Raw genomic sequence first — 18,477 nt, forward strand, 5'->3', positions numbered from 1 at the left:
TTGGCGTGTTATTTTTACATCACTGGAAGAGGTGGTTAATTCTCTTATGCCATTTCCTTCTTGAGGACGTGGTAGCCTTTCTGTCTCTGAAACACTGCCTTCTGAACTCTGCTGGCAAGCTTACAAACCAGGTCATACATAATTCACTTCTGTAGGTAACGGAACGTGCAGTATAGAATACAAATATGTTTAGAACAATGTTTTTGCACATCTTAGATTTAAGTAGGTTTAAAAGTTTACAAAATAAATTAGTATTTCTGTTCTTGTATCCCATTTCCTCTTCTCAGTCCTAATATGCATTACATTACCTACATTCATGCAAGCCAGACATGTGCCTTATGACTCTAAATGTATAAACATGGTATTTGACTTTAGAAATCTTAGTGTTTAAATATCTGTTTTGAATTTTTTGATTTGTATTAAAATTGAGGTTAATTTCCTTAATGAAAAATTCTTGTTTTATTTCCTCTAGAGATAACAGATTGTATCTACTGTTAAAAAACAAAATCCTCTCATGAATCATAATTTTGCCATTGAGAGTATTTTTGTAAGTTAATGAGGTGTGCTCTGATGTTGGACATTATATGAAAATTCTGTAATGTGAAAACAGTGTGACATTTACCCTATTATATCATGTGGGCATGGGTGTATCATATACTTAAACATCACTGAAAACAGACTCCTGGTCACTATTGATGTAGATTTTAAACTGGGAAGAACTATTTTAACTGCTTCCCTTAAATTTTTACATTCCTTCCCAAGCTTGCTTCTAAAAACGTGCCAGCATCAAATTTTATTTTAAAACCATTGTACAATTAAAGATTATATGTACCTGTGCCATAGAATATAGCTTGTCCTTTGATTTCTGAGATCTTCGTATTTATTTTCTGTTTTTGTTTTGCATCTATTGTGTTTATCTGTTTTTTATTATTAAAATATTAATTTTTATGCAAAAACCAATTCTGTACTGAGCAGTGGATGAGTCCTTTCAATAGTAGCACAACTGATTTGAATATTAGAAGCTCCAAGCACTTTGTTTTAGAAGAGAGACAACTGAAGAAGACCACTCAGTCATCAGGGGTGTTGGGATATAGGCTCCCAAATATTTTGCCTGCTGCTTTCACCTGCCTCTGGTTATTCTGGAGTTTGGATTTGTACAAAAATCAGAATGCCCATGGCTTCAATCAGAGACGTAAAAATCATTAAATGCTAGCTCAATGATTTTTATAGAGAACATTCAAACATGTAGATCCTGATGATCATTAAATCAACTAAGTTTAAGTACTTATTCATTTGACTTTGGTTTACTTTCAGAAAGTCAAAAGTGAAAGCCAGTACAGGACCAGGAGGAAGAACCTTGCCAAATCTTTCATGGTTTTTATTTCCCTGCTGTCTGTGTCTTAATATTGTATTGCAAAGACAATGCAGATCCAATGGATCTTACATGTAAAAGGATAAATGGCATCATGTGTATTAATACACTTTATACAATTTATAGGAATACATAAATGTGTATAGTTAATTATCTTGCTTTTTAATCCAGAGTATCCTTTGAGAAAATATTGCATAATGTTCGTTATCACTGCTTTTTTAAGACGTGCATTTTACTTCATTAATTTTCTGCTCTTTAATAAACAAGTGTGTGTAGAGAAGCCTTATGTATTCACATCATGCCATTTTCTGCCAGTAGGAATTGCAGTTACATCAAACTACCTTATGGTGCACCGCCCTCTATTAGGCTTTATTTCAGAGTTGACTCATTTCCCTAGAAAGTGTGTGTTTTTTTTTTGGTACACATGGCCATAAAAAAAAGAGGAACATAAAGCTTTATAAAATGCAGACTTTTTTTTTTTTTTTTCAAAGAAAGTCCCGGTAATGTTCTGAAACAATACTGTGCAATTATCTGCATCAGTTACTATCTCTGCAGCCTTTGGCTGTGCCTGTTAAGGTCCATGTGACACACACCCAGCCCTTTGCTGATTATTGGTTGAGTTGAATGCACACCACTAAGCATAATTCGTTTTAATTTGTTTGACTTCTGTAACAGTTTTGAGTCATGTCTTTAAGCACTCACGAGTGATAAATTATCTAAAATTTTATGATTTCTGAAATTGCAAATTATTTTAGATTTCTAGGATACTTAACTTGTTTATCAGCACATGATACTTTTTATTTTATTTTTTTATTGTTTCCCATTAAGACAATTGGGTGAAAATATACCATTTGGGATTTAATTGTTCAATACTCTAGGCTTTTCATTATGGTAAATTCAAGAATAGGGGGAAAGACACAACAGAACAAAACAAAAACCTCTGTTCAGGGATATTTTTTACAAGATTTGGCTAATATTTTAATGCCCATCTAATCTATGTTGTTGATTTTTGTAGTAACCAATTGGCACTTTTGTTATTGAATCCCATGACCACAACTAAAAATAATTTAGAATTAGTTTATTCTGCAATATTTATTACCCATACCTATACTGTCTATACCGGAGATGTTTACAATTAGAGAATAGATTAATAAATAAAAAAAGAATAATTATTTATTACCTCACAAAGCTTAATTTTAGGTGAAAGGGAGATAGAGAATAAAGCTATTAAGTAAATGATATGTTTATATATATATATATATTTAGGAGGTGATAAATGCCAATGGGAAAACAATAGAAACAATAGTGAAAGGTGTCAGATCTGAATGGCTGGGGTGGGATACGTAACAATTTAAAACATAGTAGTCAGAGTCAGTCTAAATGACACAGTAATGCCTGATGCAGCTGGGTAAGCAATAGGATAATTGATAGAAACGCTTTTGAGAATGATGGAACCAACAGTCCAGATCTTCTGAGAACCCATTCTTTCTTGGAATCCCTTCAATAAAAGATTTGTTTGTTTGGTTATATCACATTGAAAAGCTAAGTCCATGTATTCATTTAAAGGCAAACAAAAGCAAGAATGATCATTTTTTAATTTTCTAGATATTTTGGCATAAAATAAAGGAATAGTTATGATAAACACTTGTCATAAAAATGATCTTTGTAAGATTGCAAGGATACTTAGTATGTAGTTTTTTTACATTTTTTTTTCATCCACAACTGCTTTTGTTTAAAAAACTGAAAGCCATGTGATGTGGCCAGTGTTTCCTGTGTATCATGTTCAATTAGGTTGAAGTATGGAGGGACACGGAAATAATATATTAGCAGAGGTATGTGTTCTCTGGGCCACATCCAAGTTCCTAATGTCTAGTTCAGTTCAAATGCTAGGGTAAATCTACTTTGTACAATATAGAAATTATTCAAGTAGGTAAGTATTGTATATAATTGGCTTAATAATTAAATTTTCTTTATGGTTTGTTTTAATGACAGCAATGTGATCAATGATTTTAATTTAGGAATTATAGGTTAAAATAGAATTATACTTTACTGGCATATGTCATTGCCTTTACATAGTTAGAGGACATGCATTTAGTACACATGTGTCAAACACAAGGCCCGCGGGCCAAATCCAGCCCGCCAGGCCTTGCAATGTGGCCCGCACCGCGCTGTCATCACTGCACTCCGCTGTCAGTTTATGACATTGTCAGTTTATGACTGTTCAGTAAACCATTCGGCCCACGATTTAGGCTGGATTTTAGATTTTGGCCCCTTCTCTGATTGAGTTCGACACCCCTAATTTAGTAGAAGAAGAGTTAAAAAAAAAAAGAAAAAGAAAATAAACACTAGCATCCTTCATGCTACACAGATAGTTTGAGATTCACCAATGACATTTATGTAAATGGTTAATTTTTTTGTTGCTAAGAAATATATAATTTGGATTACCCACATATCCTTTGATTTGTCTATGGTTTTGTTTATTTTCACATTTTCAGTTTTATAAATAAAGCTGCTGGCATTAAAAAAAAAAAAAGTTAAATTTTTCTTCAGCGGTCCAAAGGTTATGTTAGGACAAAAAGATAGAAAGAAATGTGAAACATCATAGTTGGAGTTAGTAAAACTATATCAAACACGAGTACCTGCTACTTGAAGTGTGATCTTGGGTAACTGCATTAGGATGTTTCTGCAGACATTCAAACAAGCATCTGAAGGTGTTTGATCTAAGTGTCCTAAACTTTCTTTTCTTTTTTTTCTTTTTTTCTTTAGATTTTTTTTTACTCAACAAAGACTTGTAAATGCTAACACTCCAAGTTTGCACTAGCCTGTATCTTTGGTTTTAGAGACTAATAAGGCATGCCGACAATACTTATGTGATTCTGAGAAAATCGCTTATATAATAGAGGCAGCACAGAATGTTATGCGATCAAGAAGAAAGTTCAGTTTCACAGAGAAATGATGTTTGTGCTGAATCTTTAAGGAAAAGGAGCAATTTGCCAAGCTGCTTGGGCAGGAACAGCATTTGAGAAAGTAAAGCAAACAGCATAAACAAAAAGGAGAAAAAGAAAGCGTTGTTTGGAGGGAAATGAGAGATGGGAAGTGAGTCAAAAGAATGATGAAAAGGTACAGATCAGTGACTTTTGGACTTTGGTGACACAGGTGGGGAACATTCATGTTCATGAATTCCCACTTTTACACCAGCGTTAAAGACTAATACTAACTCCAGCTTTTTTGATAAGTCACCTAAGAATTCACAAAATTTTATATGAAGTGAATTACTTTAAACTTTGGAATTTCAATTATTAGTAATAAAAAAGACTTTATAACATATTATGAAATTATATCTGCTCCGTGTCTCTCAATAGTTGGGTTATTGTACCATGTATCTCAAACTAGTGGTGTAGTTTCATTTTTTTTTTCATTTATCTGTTCAATTTTCATAACACCATTTATTGAAGAGACTATCTTTACTCCATTGTATGTTCTTGCCTCCTCTGTCAAATATTAATTGAACATAGTGGTTTGAGTCTATTTCTGGGTTCTCAGTTCTATCCCATTAATCTATATGCGTGTTCTTATGCAAGTACCAGGCTGTATTGAGAACAGTGGCTTTGTAATACAGCTTGAAATCTGGTATTGAGATTTCACCTACTTTGTTCTTTCTCAGAATTGCTGCAGCTATTTGGAGTCTTTTTTTTTGAATTCCAGATTAATTTTTGGAGAGTTTATTCTAGGTCTTTGAAATATGCCATTCGTATTTCAATGGGGAGTGCATTGAATCTATAAGTTGCTTTGGGTAGTATGAACATTTTAATGAAGTTGCTTCTACCAGTCCATGAACAAATTATCTTCTTCCATCTGTTTATGTCTTCTTCTTTTTTTTTTTTTTTCAATGTCCTATAGTTTTCCACGTATAGGTCTTTTACCTTCTTAGCTGAATTTATTTCTAGGTATATTAATTTTTTTTGGCGTGATGGTAAATGGAATTGTTATTTTTTTTAGTCTCTATGTAAGTTCGCTATTGGTATATAAAAGCGCTATAGATTTCTTGGTGTTAATGCTGTATCTTGATACACGGCCAAATTCATTTATTAAGTATAATAGTTTTTTGATGGAGTCTTTAGGGTTTCCTATGTACAGTATCATGTCATCTGAGAATAATGACAATTTTATGTCTTTTTTTTCTAATTTGGATACCTTTTATTTCTTCTTCTTGTCTAATTGATATGGCTAGCACTTCAGAACTATGTCAAACAGGAGTGGTAAAAATGGTCATCCCTGTCTCATTCCTGTTCTTATATTTGTTCTTATATATATTATTGATCCACAAGACAATTCCACCCTCTTTCACCAGAAGGAAGAATAAACTAAAACTGGATTAAAGACTTCAATGTAGGTCACAAAACCATAAAAATCCTAGAAGAAAATATAGGCAGTAAATCCCAGACATTTCTTATAGCAATATTTTTTTCTGATATACTAGTATTTTCTTTGACAAGGGAAAGAAAGTAAATAAAATAAACAGATGGACTACCTCAAACTAAAAAGCTTTTGCACAGCAAAAGAAGCCATCAACAAAATAAAAAAAAGACAATCCACTGAATGGGAGAACATATTAGCAATGATACATCTGATAAAGGATTAATTACCAAAAGTTATAAAGAATTTGTACAACTCAACAGCAGTAAAACAAATAATCCAATTAAAAATGGAAAAAGGACCTGAATACATACTTCTCCAAAGAGGACATACAGATGGCTAATAGACATATGAAAAGATGCTCAGTGTCACTAATCATCAGAGAAATGTAAATTAGAACCTAGATGAGATATCACCTCACACCTGTTAGAATAGTTATTACCAATAAATCAACAAACAGCAAGTGTTGGCAAGGATGTGGAGAAAAGAGAACTCTGTTGCATCATTAGTGGGAATGCAAATTAGTGTCGTCATTATGGAAAATACTGTGGTGTTTTCTTAAAAAAATAAAAAAGGCCCAGCTGGTGTGGTTCAGTGGTTGAGCATTGACCTCTAAACCAGAAGGTCATGGTTCGATTCCCAGTCAGGGCATATGCCTGTGTTTCAGAATCAATCCGCAGTGTGGGGTATGCGGGAGGCAGCCAATCAGTGATTCTCTTGTCATCATTGCTGTTCTCTCTTACTCCTTCCCCCTTCTTCTCTGAAACCAATAAAAATATTTAAAAGAAAATTTTTTAACAAACTAAAAATGCCTGATACCTTTCTTGTCTTTTTAAATTGATTTGTGATTCTGCTGTGCCAGTTGTTAACTATTTTTAACCATTATCCAAGCTGTTCTTTCCAAATTAGTATAATAATAGTCTACTCAGAACTTCAGAAATTATCCTTTAGAAACTTGATAACGAGTTTGGGAACAAATACAGGTGGACACAACTAAAACTTTTCAAAAATTAAATAAGAAGCATAGATCTTTATACTAGCCATGAACATAGAAATACAGCGATGCAGTAATTAAAACAGTATTGTAAATATACATGAAAACAGATGGAATCAATGAAACCAAGTAGTATTCTATTATATATTGAAAAATGAGGTTTGATAAACATTTCCATAAGAAATGAGAATAGAGTATTTCCTTTTTCTAAGTTTATTTTTTTCATTGTTGACATTATTACAGATGTCCCATATTTTCCCCTTCCACCCAGCCTCTGCCCCACCCCAGGCCTTTACCACACTATTGCCTGTGTCCACGGGCTATGCATATACTACCTGGCTGAATACACTCATTAGTTCTAGGAGTTTATTTTGTAGATTTCTTGTATTTTCCTCATAAATAATCATTTCATCTTTAAATCAGAATAGTTTATTTCTATTTAATGTATATTTATTTAATTTAATTATTGTACTCACTGTAACTTCCAGCACAATGTTGAATAAGAATGATGTGCCATATTCCTAATCTTAATCAAAAGTATCATTTAATATGCAGTTGGATGTCAGCTGTAGGACTTTTATATATACTCTTTATCAACTTGAGGATGTTCCCTCTATTCCTAATTTGCTGAAAGTTTTTAGCATGAATGGGTGTTGGATTTTGACAAATGCTTTTTCTGTGTCTATTAATTTGATCACTTAAATTTTTTCTATATGATGGATTACATTGATTGATTTTCAAATGTTGAATGAGCCTTATAGAACTTAAATAAATCTCACTAGATCCTGGCATATAATTATTTTCTATTTTACTGAATTTTATTTACTAATACTTTATTGAGGATTTTTAAAGCTAAGGTCATGAGAGATATTGGTGTACAGTTTTTTTGTTTGTTTTTTTGTTTTTGTACTGATATTTTCTGGTTTTATTATTAGAGTAATGCTTTACAAAATGAGTTCATAAGGGTTTCTTTATTTCTGTTTTCTGTAAAAAGAATGGATAAAATTGTTAAATTTTTTTTTTATCTGGTTAGTAGATTTCTCTAGTAAAAACACCTGGATCAGGAGATATTTTGCCTGCTTTTTAATTTTGAAATGGTTATTCATTTTTTCTGTTTTATTTTAATTAAATTTTGATAGTTGAATACATATATGTTATATCTAAAATATAAATGTATTTTCCTGAAGCATGTGTTTAGACAAAATAAAACATTTCTCTGTGGAGGCATTTTTTGTAAGAGAACCAGTAGCCCTGTGTATGAATCCATGCACCAATAGGTCGCTGTCACCCTCCTGTAGCTCCACCCACTGCCCTCCTCATTGCTGCTGCCCTGCCCTCCTGTAGCTCTCTGCCTCACCCTCCTGCAGATCCGTGATCCGGTAGTTACTCGGTTGGTCATTACACCTCAGGGTGTAACGGATAATATGCATATTCCTCTCTTATTATATAGGATATGTGATAGATAGATCATGGGGGGTAAGTAGAAAACCAGTGTGGAGGTATAGATGGTGATAACAAGTGGGGTATGTGTGTGAAAGTGGAGGAGAGAAAGAAAGTGAAGGAAATTTAGTATAGCCACTTCTCTCATTTGCTTTGCAAATATTTTATAACATCTGGTTTCAGAATAGTTGGATTGCAAAACACAGCACTAAGCTTCTTAATGCCTTTGTTAAAACTACATATTATTGTATGTTCTGCAGGCACTGACTTTTTGCATATCCAAACAAGAACACAGTCAACTGTGACAAAAAAAGCTCAGCCTGGTCATGTGGATATTAGTACACTCCACACAAGAGTATTCATGATTACATAGCATGGCATATTAGTGCTTGTAATTTCACCTGAGACATGGATTAATTTTGTTGCTAATAATAAATCTTCCATTTATACTGCAGAAAATAATATAAATTTATTTTCCTTTTTGACTATTTTAAGATGCTGTATTTTCTTGAAACTATGAAATGCATTAGTTTTCAGAAATGAAGAAATAAATACAGGTAGTGGTTTCTTAAAGAGTTCTATAAAATAATATTATGGCATGTTATTTTAATTGATGGCAAAACATGGAAGTAAAAGAGTGCTTGTTAAATTTAAGAAATTTTGTATTAAAGCACATACCCGGCATGTGACCTGACCAGGAAGCAAACTGTAGCCTCCTGGCTCATAGGTCAACACTCAACCATGGAGCCACACCGGTTGGGCTAATTTATTTCTTGGTAAATAATATCACTGTACACATACTATGTGTCAATCATTCTGTGCAGCACTAGGAATTTAATGACCTACCTTTAAAGTAATGTTGATAGAAAACTCACTACTATATAGAATATAAATGATGTGATAAGTGCTCTCTGTGGACAGAGAAGGAGATTAGGCATTTATCTTAACATTGAAACTTTAAGGCTGGCTTCTCTGAGAATGCTTAAGGGTAAAATAAATCAAGGTGCAAAATATTATTTTTACTCAGTCTCAAGGAGGAATATATAAAAAGACCTTGAGTTAAATGAAGGAATGCATTTTAGCAACTAATTAGATGTAGTTCAATATAGGGCAATTAGTCTAACAAGATCTTGGAAAACAGCATGTGAAGAATGCATCTTATCTAATTGTCACAGGAAGAGGGAGATCAAAGGAGGTAAAATAGGGGACCAAGGAGTTAGAGAGTAAAAGAGGAAGAGAAAGAAGTAAAATTAGGAGAGAGAAGGAAACCTGGAAAGATTAAAAAAAAAAAAAAATGTCAGAGGCACCAAATATGACACTTATTGTTACAAGTGCAGTTTTGAGAAAGTTAAGAATCAGAGATCAATTGGTGACAGCAATAGGGATCTGACAAGAAAATTATTATCCAAAGGTTAAGGTCAAAATAGTTTTAGGGACTTTTTAAAAATGGTAAAGACCTTTGGTTCTCTTAGGTTTCTTATACTTAAAGACTATCTATAAAAGAAAATATTCTAGCTATTTTAAAAATATGATTTAGTTATTTCTGCAGAAAAATTATATAAACACTTTATACAAAGATTAATTATGGAAAGTTGTACTGTATTATTTTCAGTATTTATACATTAAATATTCAGTGAAATTCAATGTCCTTAATTTATTAGGTTTCTTTAAATTTACTCAAAAGATACATTTTGAATTATTTTTTAATACAGATAATTAGATTACAAATTCAGACCATTTTATAATTATCATAATTCTATTTGTTTTTATTTTTCTAAAAGCCAGATTAGTAATCTAAGACATAATCATGAGTATGGCTGCTTTGAGTGTAATCAATTGGGACATTTGCCATTTCTAGACATTCTTGATCATGTTATTCTTATTTATATTTATTTATTACATCATTTAATACCATCTGAATTTATATCAGTCATTTACTTACGTTTTCTTCTGTATTTTCACTTTGTAAGATCACGGATTGATCTATCTTGGTACTACTTTATTTCCAGTACTTATTTAGCATAACGTTTGCCATGTAGTAAGTGATCTATAATCATTGACTATACTTAATCTCTTCATTATCAAGTGTTGATTCTTACTGACTTAATATGAGAATGCACACATAACTGCTTGTGATTTGACATAGAGATAACAATTAGTTATAGTTAAGAAATACCTCCTGCAGTGTTTTATAAATTAACTGGAGGCCTAATGCATGAAATCTTGCACAGGTAGGGTTCCGAGGTCTGGCTGATGATCAGGGCCAATCTGTGGGGCAATCGACAGGGTGAGGAAGGCCCCACTGGTACCTGCCTTGGCTGGCCTGGGGCCTGTGGGCTGGGGACAGCTCCTGCTTTGAGTGTTTGCCTCCTGGTGGTCAGTGCACATCATAGCGAGCAGTTGAGCAGCCTTAGCATACCGCATTTTGATTGGTTGAATGGATGACTCGACGACCAGACACTTAGCATAATAGGCTTTTATTATATAGGATTCTTTAAAATAATGAGCTTAGTTGAATCTTTCTAGGTGGCATATATTTTCCATCTTCCATTTTCAAGATCTCCTCTGATAATATGTGAAATCGGGTACAAAGATAAGTAGATTCATTTACTAGAGTTCTACATAAACCATAAAGTCATATTGTGTAAATTGTGTTTAAGTACTAGGTGACTGCAATTTGGAAATCCCATATAACTGCTTTAGAACCAGTAAAGATGCTTTTCTTGTCTGCAGCAGAGGGGTACTGTGACACAGTTGCTTTCTAGTTCAGTGTATTGGCTTACCCACCATTTGGCTTACCCACCAAGAGCTGAAGCATTGAGGGTATCAGGAGTGTCATCTTAATTCCACCCCATGTTAATTTGCCATTATTTGTCCCATCTCATGGACATTATACCCCAGCTACTGCAGTTCTAGTATCTTTAGCTCCTCATTTGTCAATTTCTGAAGGTACATTTAGGCTCCAACCTATCATGCCTTGGTAGCCATTACTAGTCTTAACTACCCTTTGTTGGTAAAATTATCTTTGATGTCCCTGAGACAAGGGACATTTGTCACTTTTATTATCCTTTTAATCCTCTTTTTTATCTCACTTTAATTGTTGAGATAAAATGTTTGGTCCTCTCTCCAAATATTGCATTCATTATATTTAGAAATGTGTACAGCCTGTCAAAATAATTTAAAATTTTGTGAATGGATATTTATGGTTATCAAATCAAGGAATTGAGGAGAAACATTGTAAATCAAAATCTGACATGAACTGTGCTACTCTACTGACAATAAAATTATATCAAACTCAATTTTTTAAAACTGAGTTGCTATTTAAACAGAACCAGCCAACAAGCAAACAGAAGTAAACATAACTTGGATATTTTCTGAAAGCAATGAAGTGAAATTTTATACCTTGAGTTTTAAACTTCTATAGGTGAATTATATATATTTACTAAATTTAGATATGAAAAAACACCCAGCTGAACCATAAATAGGAACACCACTATAAAAGAGAAAATAGAGTATTGATAGAGAAAAGTTAAAGATGCATTCCAAAGAAGGAAGATAAATGAGAAATGTTTGGAATAAAACCCACCTTGTTCATGTTAGAATGCAAGAAAATTGGGTTATGTATAATGCTTCCAAGCACATCCTCTATACTCATGGGCACAATTATACAATAAATGTGGATTCATATGTCCATGACTTAGCACATAATCATTCAATGTAAGTGTCCATTAGTTCCAAAACATCCTAGGAAAGGTTGGTTTGGGGAGGTAAGAGAAAAAGAATTGTAATCACCATGAAAACACACACACACACACACACACACACACACACACACATATGCACACACACCTATTTTGCCTTCTGATGAAGCAAAAGAAAAGTGTAAGCTTTGCGGAATGAAAAAGATACACGAGATACTGGTTATTAGAACACTTCAGTCTAAAATTCTTAACTATGTAAAAGTTGAGAATATTTTACCTTGGCTTTGTAACAAACACCTGGAAATATCGTGGGCATAGTTTCAAGATTTTGCTTTAAGTGACTTGCTTTAAGGAGATTATGAAATGGTTTCTTTATGACTTGCTATGTAGAGATTAAATACAGGGTGTCCCAATAATGTATACACATATTGTAACACCTGATAGCTCAATTTTGAAAATGAAATGCATTTTTAATAATACTACCTTCATAATTACTCAAAGTGTGTATATACATTTTTGATACACCCTATGTTTATACCCAAACTACAATATTTTCTGTCTGTCAATTTGAGTAGAATTCTGGTGCATTATAGGGAATTTTAATAATAAAAAATTATAGTATTGTGAAATTACATTAAAATAGTTCTGTCCTATGAAATTAAATTGTGAAATTTGCCATCAAATGTGAAATAGTGAGAATATATTAGGTAGAAAAAGTATATCTACTGCTTTGAAATCTTTCTGTTTTGTAACTATATTATATCAATAAAAACATAGGAACACAATGACCAACACCATTAAGATCAGCTTCCATTATATTTATTATTATACTAGAGGCCCAGTGGATAAAATTCATATACAGGGTGTGTGTTCCTCAGCCCAGCCTGCACCCTCTCCAATCTGGGACCTCTCGAGGGATGTCTGACTGCCCATTTAGGCCTGATCCCAGTAGGATATCCTTTTCACATCCAAGACTGTTGTCTCTCAACTGCTCACCTGCATGCCTTCCTGATTGCCCCTAACCGCTTATGTCTGCCAGCCTGATCACCCTCTAACCACTCCCCTGCCAGCCTGATTAATGACTAACTACAACCCTGTCAGCCTGATTTTCCCTAACTGCCCTCCCTTGTAGGGTTGATTGCCCACAACTGCCCTCCCTTGCAGGCCTGGTCCCTCTCAACTGCCCTCCCCTGCTGGCCATCTTGTGGTGGCCATCTTGTGTCCACTTGGGGGCAGCCATCTTTGACCACATGGGGGCAGCCATCTTGTGTGTTGGAGTGATAGTCATTTTGCATATTACTCTTTTATTAGATAAGATAGAGTCCTGGTGCCTGGGTGGGGGCTGGCTGGTTTGCCCTGAATAGTGTCCCTGATCAGAGTGGGGGTTCCCTTGGGTCATGGGGTGGCCTAGGCAAGGGGCCTGTGGTGGTTTGCAGGCCAGTGACACACCCTGGCAACCCAAGCAGAGGCCCTGGTATCTGGGATTTATTTATCTTCTATAATTGAAACTTTGTAGCCTTGAGCAGAGGCCAGGGCCACAGCCTATCTTGGTGGGTTAATTTGCATACTCACTCCTGACTGGCTTATAGGTGTGGCTTGTTGGCGCTGCGGAGGTGTGGTCAATTTGCATGTTTCTCTTAGTGTAGAAATGCAGTAAATTTGGGTGAATCAAAATCATTGGTAGGTTACTGAATTTATAAATGCATGCAACATAAGTGGAATAATGCATGTTTTGAATTTCACTATTTCAGGATTGAATCTTCTATACCTAAAACGACTGTTCCATTTTTTTAAATTAAAAAGTTAATGCAGAGTCATGAATATTGCATACATGTATATAAATTTGGGAGGGGTCCCAATTCAGTAAAGTTGTTTAGTGCTGCAAGGCTTTTTAAATGTTTTTTGTTGTTGTCTTCCATAATTCAGGTTATCTGGAATGAATATACCACCACCAATTATCAGCAACAAAAACTGGCTCAGACTGCATTTTGTTACAGACAGCAATCACAGATACCGTGGATTTAGTGCTCCATATCAAGGTATATTTGATGAATACTTCTGCCTCTTTTGATGTGTAGAATGTTTTTGGTATGCACAAGTACATTTTGTGATCATTTGAATAAGCAACAAAATGGACATCATCTAGCCATGGCAGTGATGGGATCATAACTAAATTACAGTATAGAAGTTAGTTGATTTTCATAACACAGTGTTTAGAATCAAGGATATCATGACCTCTCAAGGTCATATGTGACAGATGTTGCATTTTACTTCCATGAAGTGCTCCAGCAATCGGACACGCTGCCTAAAGCTGCAGCACACCACACTGCAAAAAACCCGCAGTTGTAAATAGTCTTTTCATAAATTGAAGCTCCTTTTCATATACAGTGTGTCTGCTCTTGATAGTTCAATTAACCTTTTTTTTTGGGGGGGGGAGGGGGATTATTACCTAACATTTATATGAAGAGGCATACTTTTGAATAAGTAGGATATAATATTTGATGCAGTCACTTGAAAACACTCTGTTTAGGGCAAGATAGTCATGAAGATGGATTACAAATGAAACTGTAGCTTCTCCAGTGTTTAGTAATATTATGGGCTTAGTGTCCTTTATCCTCAGACTATTATGTAAATAATTCATTTCATTCTCAGTAGTGTATCAGCTACTGTTCAGGGAATGGTGAGCATTGCCACAGTTACATTTTTCCATTTATCCGTTTGTTTTATTTAATGATTTCAGATGTAATAGTCTTCAGACTTATGTGCTTTGAAAGCTTAATATAAGGACTTTAGCCAGCTTATAATTAATATCTAAAATAGTACGAGACCACATATTGTTTTCTAGAATACAAATTTCAACAACCAATTTATATTTTGAGAACCAGCACCCTCTCTTTAGATCCTATCAATGGGATTTTTCACAATAATAGCAACACATTAATGTGATGGTATTTTGACCCTTATAATAGTATATTTGCTACCACTGTCATAAAATTCACTGAGAAAGTAACTTGAAAGTAAAGGTTTTACATAAAATTTACTATAAAAAAATCAGTAATTTCTATTTCTAATATAGTTATTTCAAATAGAAGTATGAATTCAAATATGCTCTTAATGCTATACATTTTATTAACATTTCTCAGAATGTTATTCACCTTATAACACTATATTTTAAAATTAAAATTAAATATTCATAGAAATGTTTATTTTTATATCTCATTAAAAATAACCACTAAAATCATAGTATAATAGCTTGAATCTTATCCTTTTAACCTAATGTTGCTTTTAAATTTGAACAATATTCTGAGATTCCTATTTTAGTTTAAAAAGTGCTTGTGCACTTCAGAAATCAGAGGGCTTTTTTATTATTATTATCGAAAAGAAGTAATGGTTGTGGAGTTCCTTTTTCTCTAGGTTAACCCTTTCTCTTGAGTTTTCCAACCACATCATTTGATGGCTCTGATTCCCCACTGCCCTGAGTAAAGAAATGCAAGACTTGTTATCTTTGACTCATGTGGTCATGGAACCTTTTAAATAAGATGGCTCCTCTGATTTATCCTAATATAAAAAAAATAACACTTATTTTGTATTTAAATATAAATTTAATTTTTTGTTGGAAGAAAACTAGATATCTCTCAAAAATAAAATGGTACTTAATTTGCTTTATGCTGTATAGTTTCATGAAACTAGAATCTATAGTTGGGGTGATTTTACATTAGAAGACAGCAGTGCAAAGCTGCGAGTAGATTTGTGTATTTAATTATTATTTTTAATATTCTACTTGCTGATCTTAAATTGAGTTTTATGGTAGTTTCAGGATTCAGTTTTATTTTCTGCCATTGCCTCGCTTGTTTCATCATTGAAAAATAGCACGTTATTGAATTGACTGTAGTAAAATAGTAAGGAAGTGTTTTATGGGGTATGAATTATTTCTATTTTCAGCAGGGAAAGGAGCTTAAAATATGGTAATTTTGGATATAATCTATATCTACCCAATATAGAGGAAATAAAGTGGCCTAATAGAAAAGAAGCAATGATTTTATAATAAGATTTAAAAAAGTATTATTACATAAAAATACATTTTTGTATTGTATTTTTTAAGACATTCCTGATTCAGACTTGACTTTCTAATTGCATTATCGCCAAATAATATTTTACCTACACTACATAAATTCAGTTGGTTAAGTCATTTTTAAAGCTACAATAAATAAATTAGGATTGAAAAAAATAAACTATCTTAAATAGCTATGAAAATCATAATTCTGACATGTTGAAATGCATTCCCCAGCATGAAGTAATGATCATGTTTTTTAGATCCTTCCATGCTACCATTTAATTTCAGTGGTATCTAAATTAAAATAGAATTAAAACTGATTCAAGGTAGAAAATTTGTGGAACATACTATACAGTAATTAAAAACTAGTCTCCATGTAATAGTTTATTAATAAATCAAATTTATAATCAGTAATTATTAATTTATTAATTATTTTCAATATTTAGTATTTTACTGGAGCTTAACCTGAGGTCTTATATAAAATACCAAGAAAATTAACTCAGTTTCTAAATGGTACTAGATTTTTATTTATTTAATTGATTTCAAATGTCTAAATATAGTACTATTTCTACATTATAGATTAAGTCTTCTACATCATTTTATAGTTGATCTCATTTTGATTTTTAAAGGTTTTCCCCATGCATGTGAGTCTTATGCAGGTTAATATTTTGTAGACAGTTATTTTCAATGTAACAAAGATATGTTAATAATTATAGGGACTATTTTAAATTTATGAATAAAATATTTTATATAGGTTCTCAAAGAACTTATAGCAATTTTGGTATCACCAGTGTATTTTTTGGTAAGAAAACATATTTAATGGACCAAAGTTTCAAATTGTATTGAAAGTGCACTGCTAATACCCTCCGTTAAACAGGTGCCCTTGGTATTTTAGATGTAGGTAATTTATGTGAAAATAATTTGGGGGTTTTTACTCCATATTTTACACTTGAAAATGTTTTGAAAAATTAATGTTTTGGGGGTTTTTACTCCATATTTTACACTTGAAAATGTTTTGAAAAATTAAAAATTAAATAAGATTATTAAAAATAATCTTATTTACTGAACAAAGGTAAATAAGATTATTGGGGAGTCAGCATAGTGTAATAAGAAAGAGTAGGACTTGGAGTCAGAAAATGAGGGTGAAATTACCCACTGCTGCTTGAGTGTCTGAGCTTTAGTTTTCCCATCAATTAAAATATTCACAATAGCTAGATACTGTTGTGGTGTAAAGCAAAAGGTATTAAGATTTCTAATAGTAAAAGTTGGGCATGCAGTGAATCCATACATTCCAATGGAAAGAGGTGACCAGCTATTTGGAATGGTGAGAAACACTTTTCAACCCTGAGGTATAAAATAGTTAAAATTATGATCCAACATAAAATTTAAATTCAGTAAACAATTAAGAAGGGAAAACACTTGGTTTTATATTTCTTACTATCAGAAATGAGGCAGCCCATATTCTCTAGGGAAAAAAAAAACACGTTTCAACTTAGAACTCATTCAAAATAGGATTTATTTTCTTAAGTAAATGTGAATTTTTAAAATCATATATATATATAGCCCAGAACACAGCATCAAAATAACTTTTTTACCAATTATTTATTTTTTTCTAATTTTGTTTAGATATCAGTTTTTTGTTGTTGTACGTTTAAATATCCATTGTTAATAAAAGACGGCGAGTCACATCCCACCATTCTAATTGTAAAACTCCTCCTCTAATTGGATAACTGTCAGCATGTCATGTTCATGATTTCAAGGTTGGTGGTTAAAGAGTAAATATGTGAAGTTCAAGACTTTGGGATCAGACAGTGTAGGTGTAGTTCACTGTCATAGGAATGTTGGACATAGGCAGATAGACTGCTTTTCTGGTAAAGACAGTGAACAAGGATTTGCCGGCACAATTCAAAAAGTCTGTACAAATATGTATTTTTTTATATTATAGTAGGTATTATTTATTTTTTAGTGAGTATCTGCAGTGGGAACATTCATAAACTCTATTAAATCCTTATCTCAAAAAATATCCTTTTCATACATAGACAAACTGCTTTATTTTAAGTTTGTGAAGTAAGCTAGTTATTTTTAGTTACTGTGTTTTGACAGGATAGGAGGAGAGTTTCATTGGTGTTTAGTTTTTGAGAATGATTTCTGGTCTATATTTTGTTTTATTTTCTTCTGATTTTTTATTATTATGTACATAAATTTTCTTCAAATCTCTCTCAATTCAAAATAATTGCTTTTACCTGGATTTTCTTTTTTCTTCTCCCCTTCCCTTCCTTTTCCTTCCCTTTCCTTTTATGGTTAAAAATAAGAAACTTCTTTTTACTTCTTGCTTTATATACCTGTCTAGTCAATGGAATATATCATCTTAAATAGTATAACCATCAGATATAATCAAAATAACATATTTAGTAGTCAAATTATCTGTATAAATAAACATTGGTCTAAAATAGCCATTAAAAACTCATAATAACATTATTTTCTGGGTGCCAATTTAATT

General features: G+C 32.7%; 1 protein-coding gene across 2 annotated transcripts in view; it reads left to right on the forward strand.

Annotated features, from left to right (window-relative positions):
• Positions 1-18,477, forward strand: part of CSMD3 (CUB and Sushi multiple domains 3) — a 771,720-nt gene that overhangs the window by 222,989 nt on the left and 530,254 nt on the right. For both annotated transcript variants that reach the window (XM_084864313.1, XM_084864314.1), the window contains exon 6: positions 13,850-13,962. In XM_084864313.1, coding sequence (XP_084720439.1) covers positions 13,850-13,962 — 113 coding nt within the window. The remainder of the gene's footprint in view (positions 1-13,849; positions 13,963-18,477) is intronic.

The sequence above is a fragment of the Pipistrellus hanaki genome, assembly GCF_964339955.1.
Source record: "Pipistrellus hanaki genome assembly, chromosome: 17".
Taxonomy (NCBI): domain Eukaryota; kingdom Metazoa; phylum Chordata; class Mammalia; order Chiroptera; family Vespertilionidae; genus Pipistrellus; species Pipistrellus hanaki.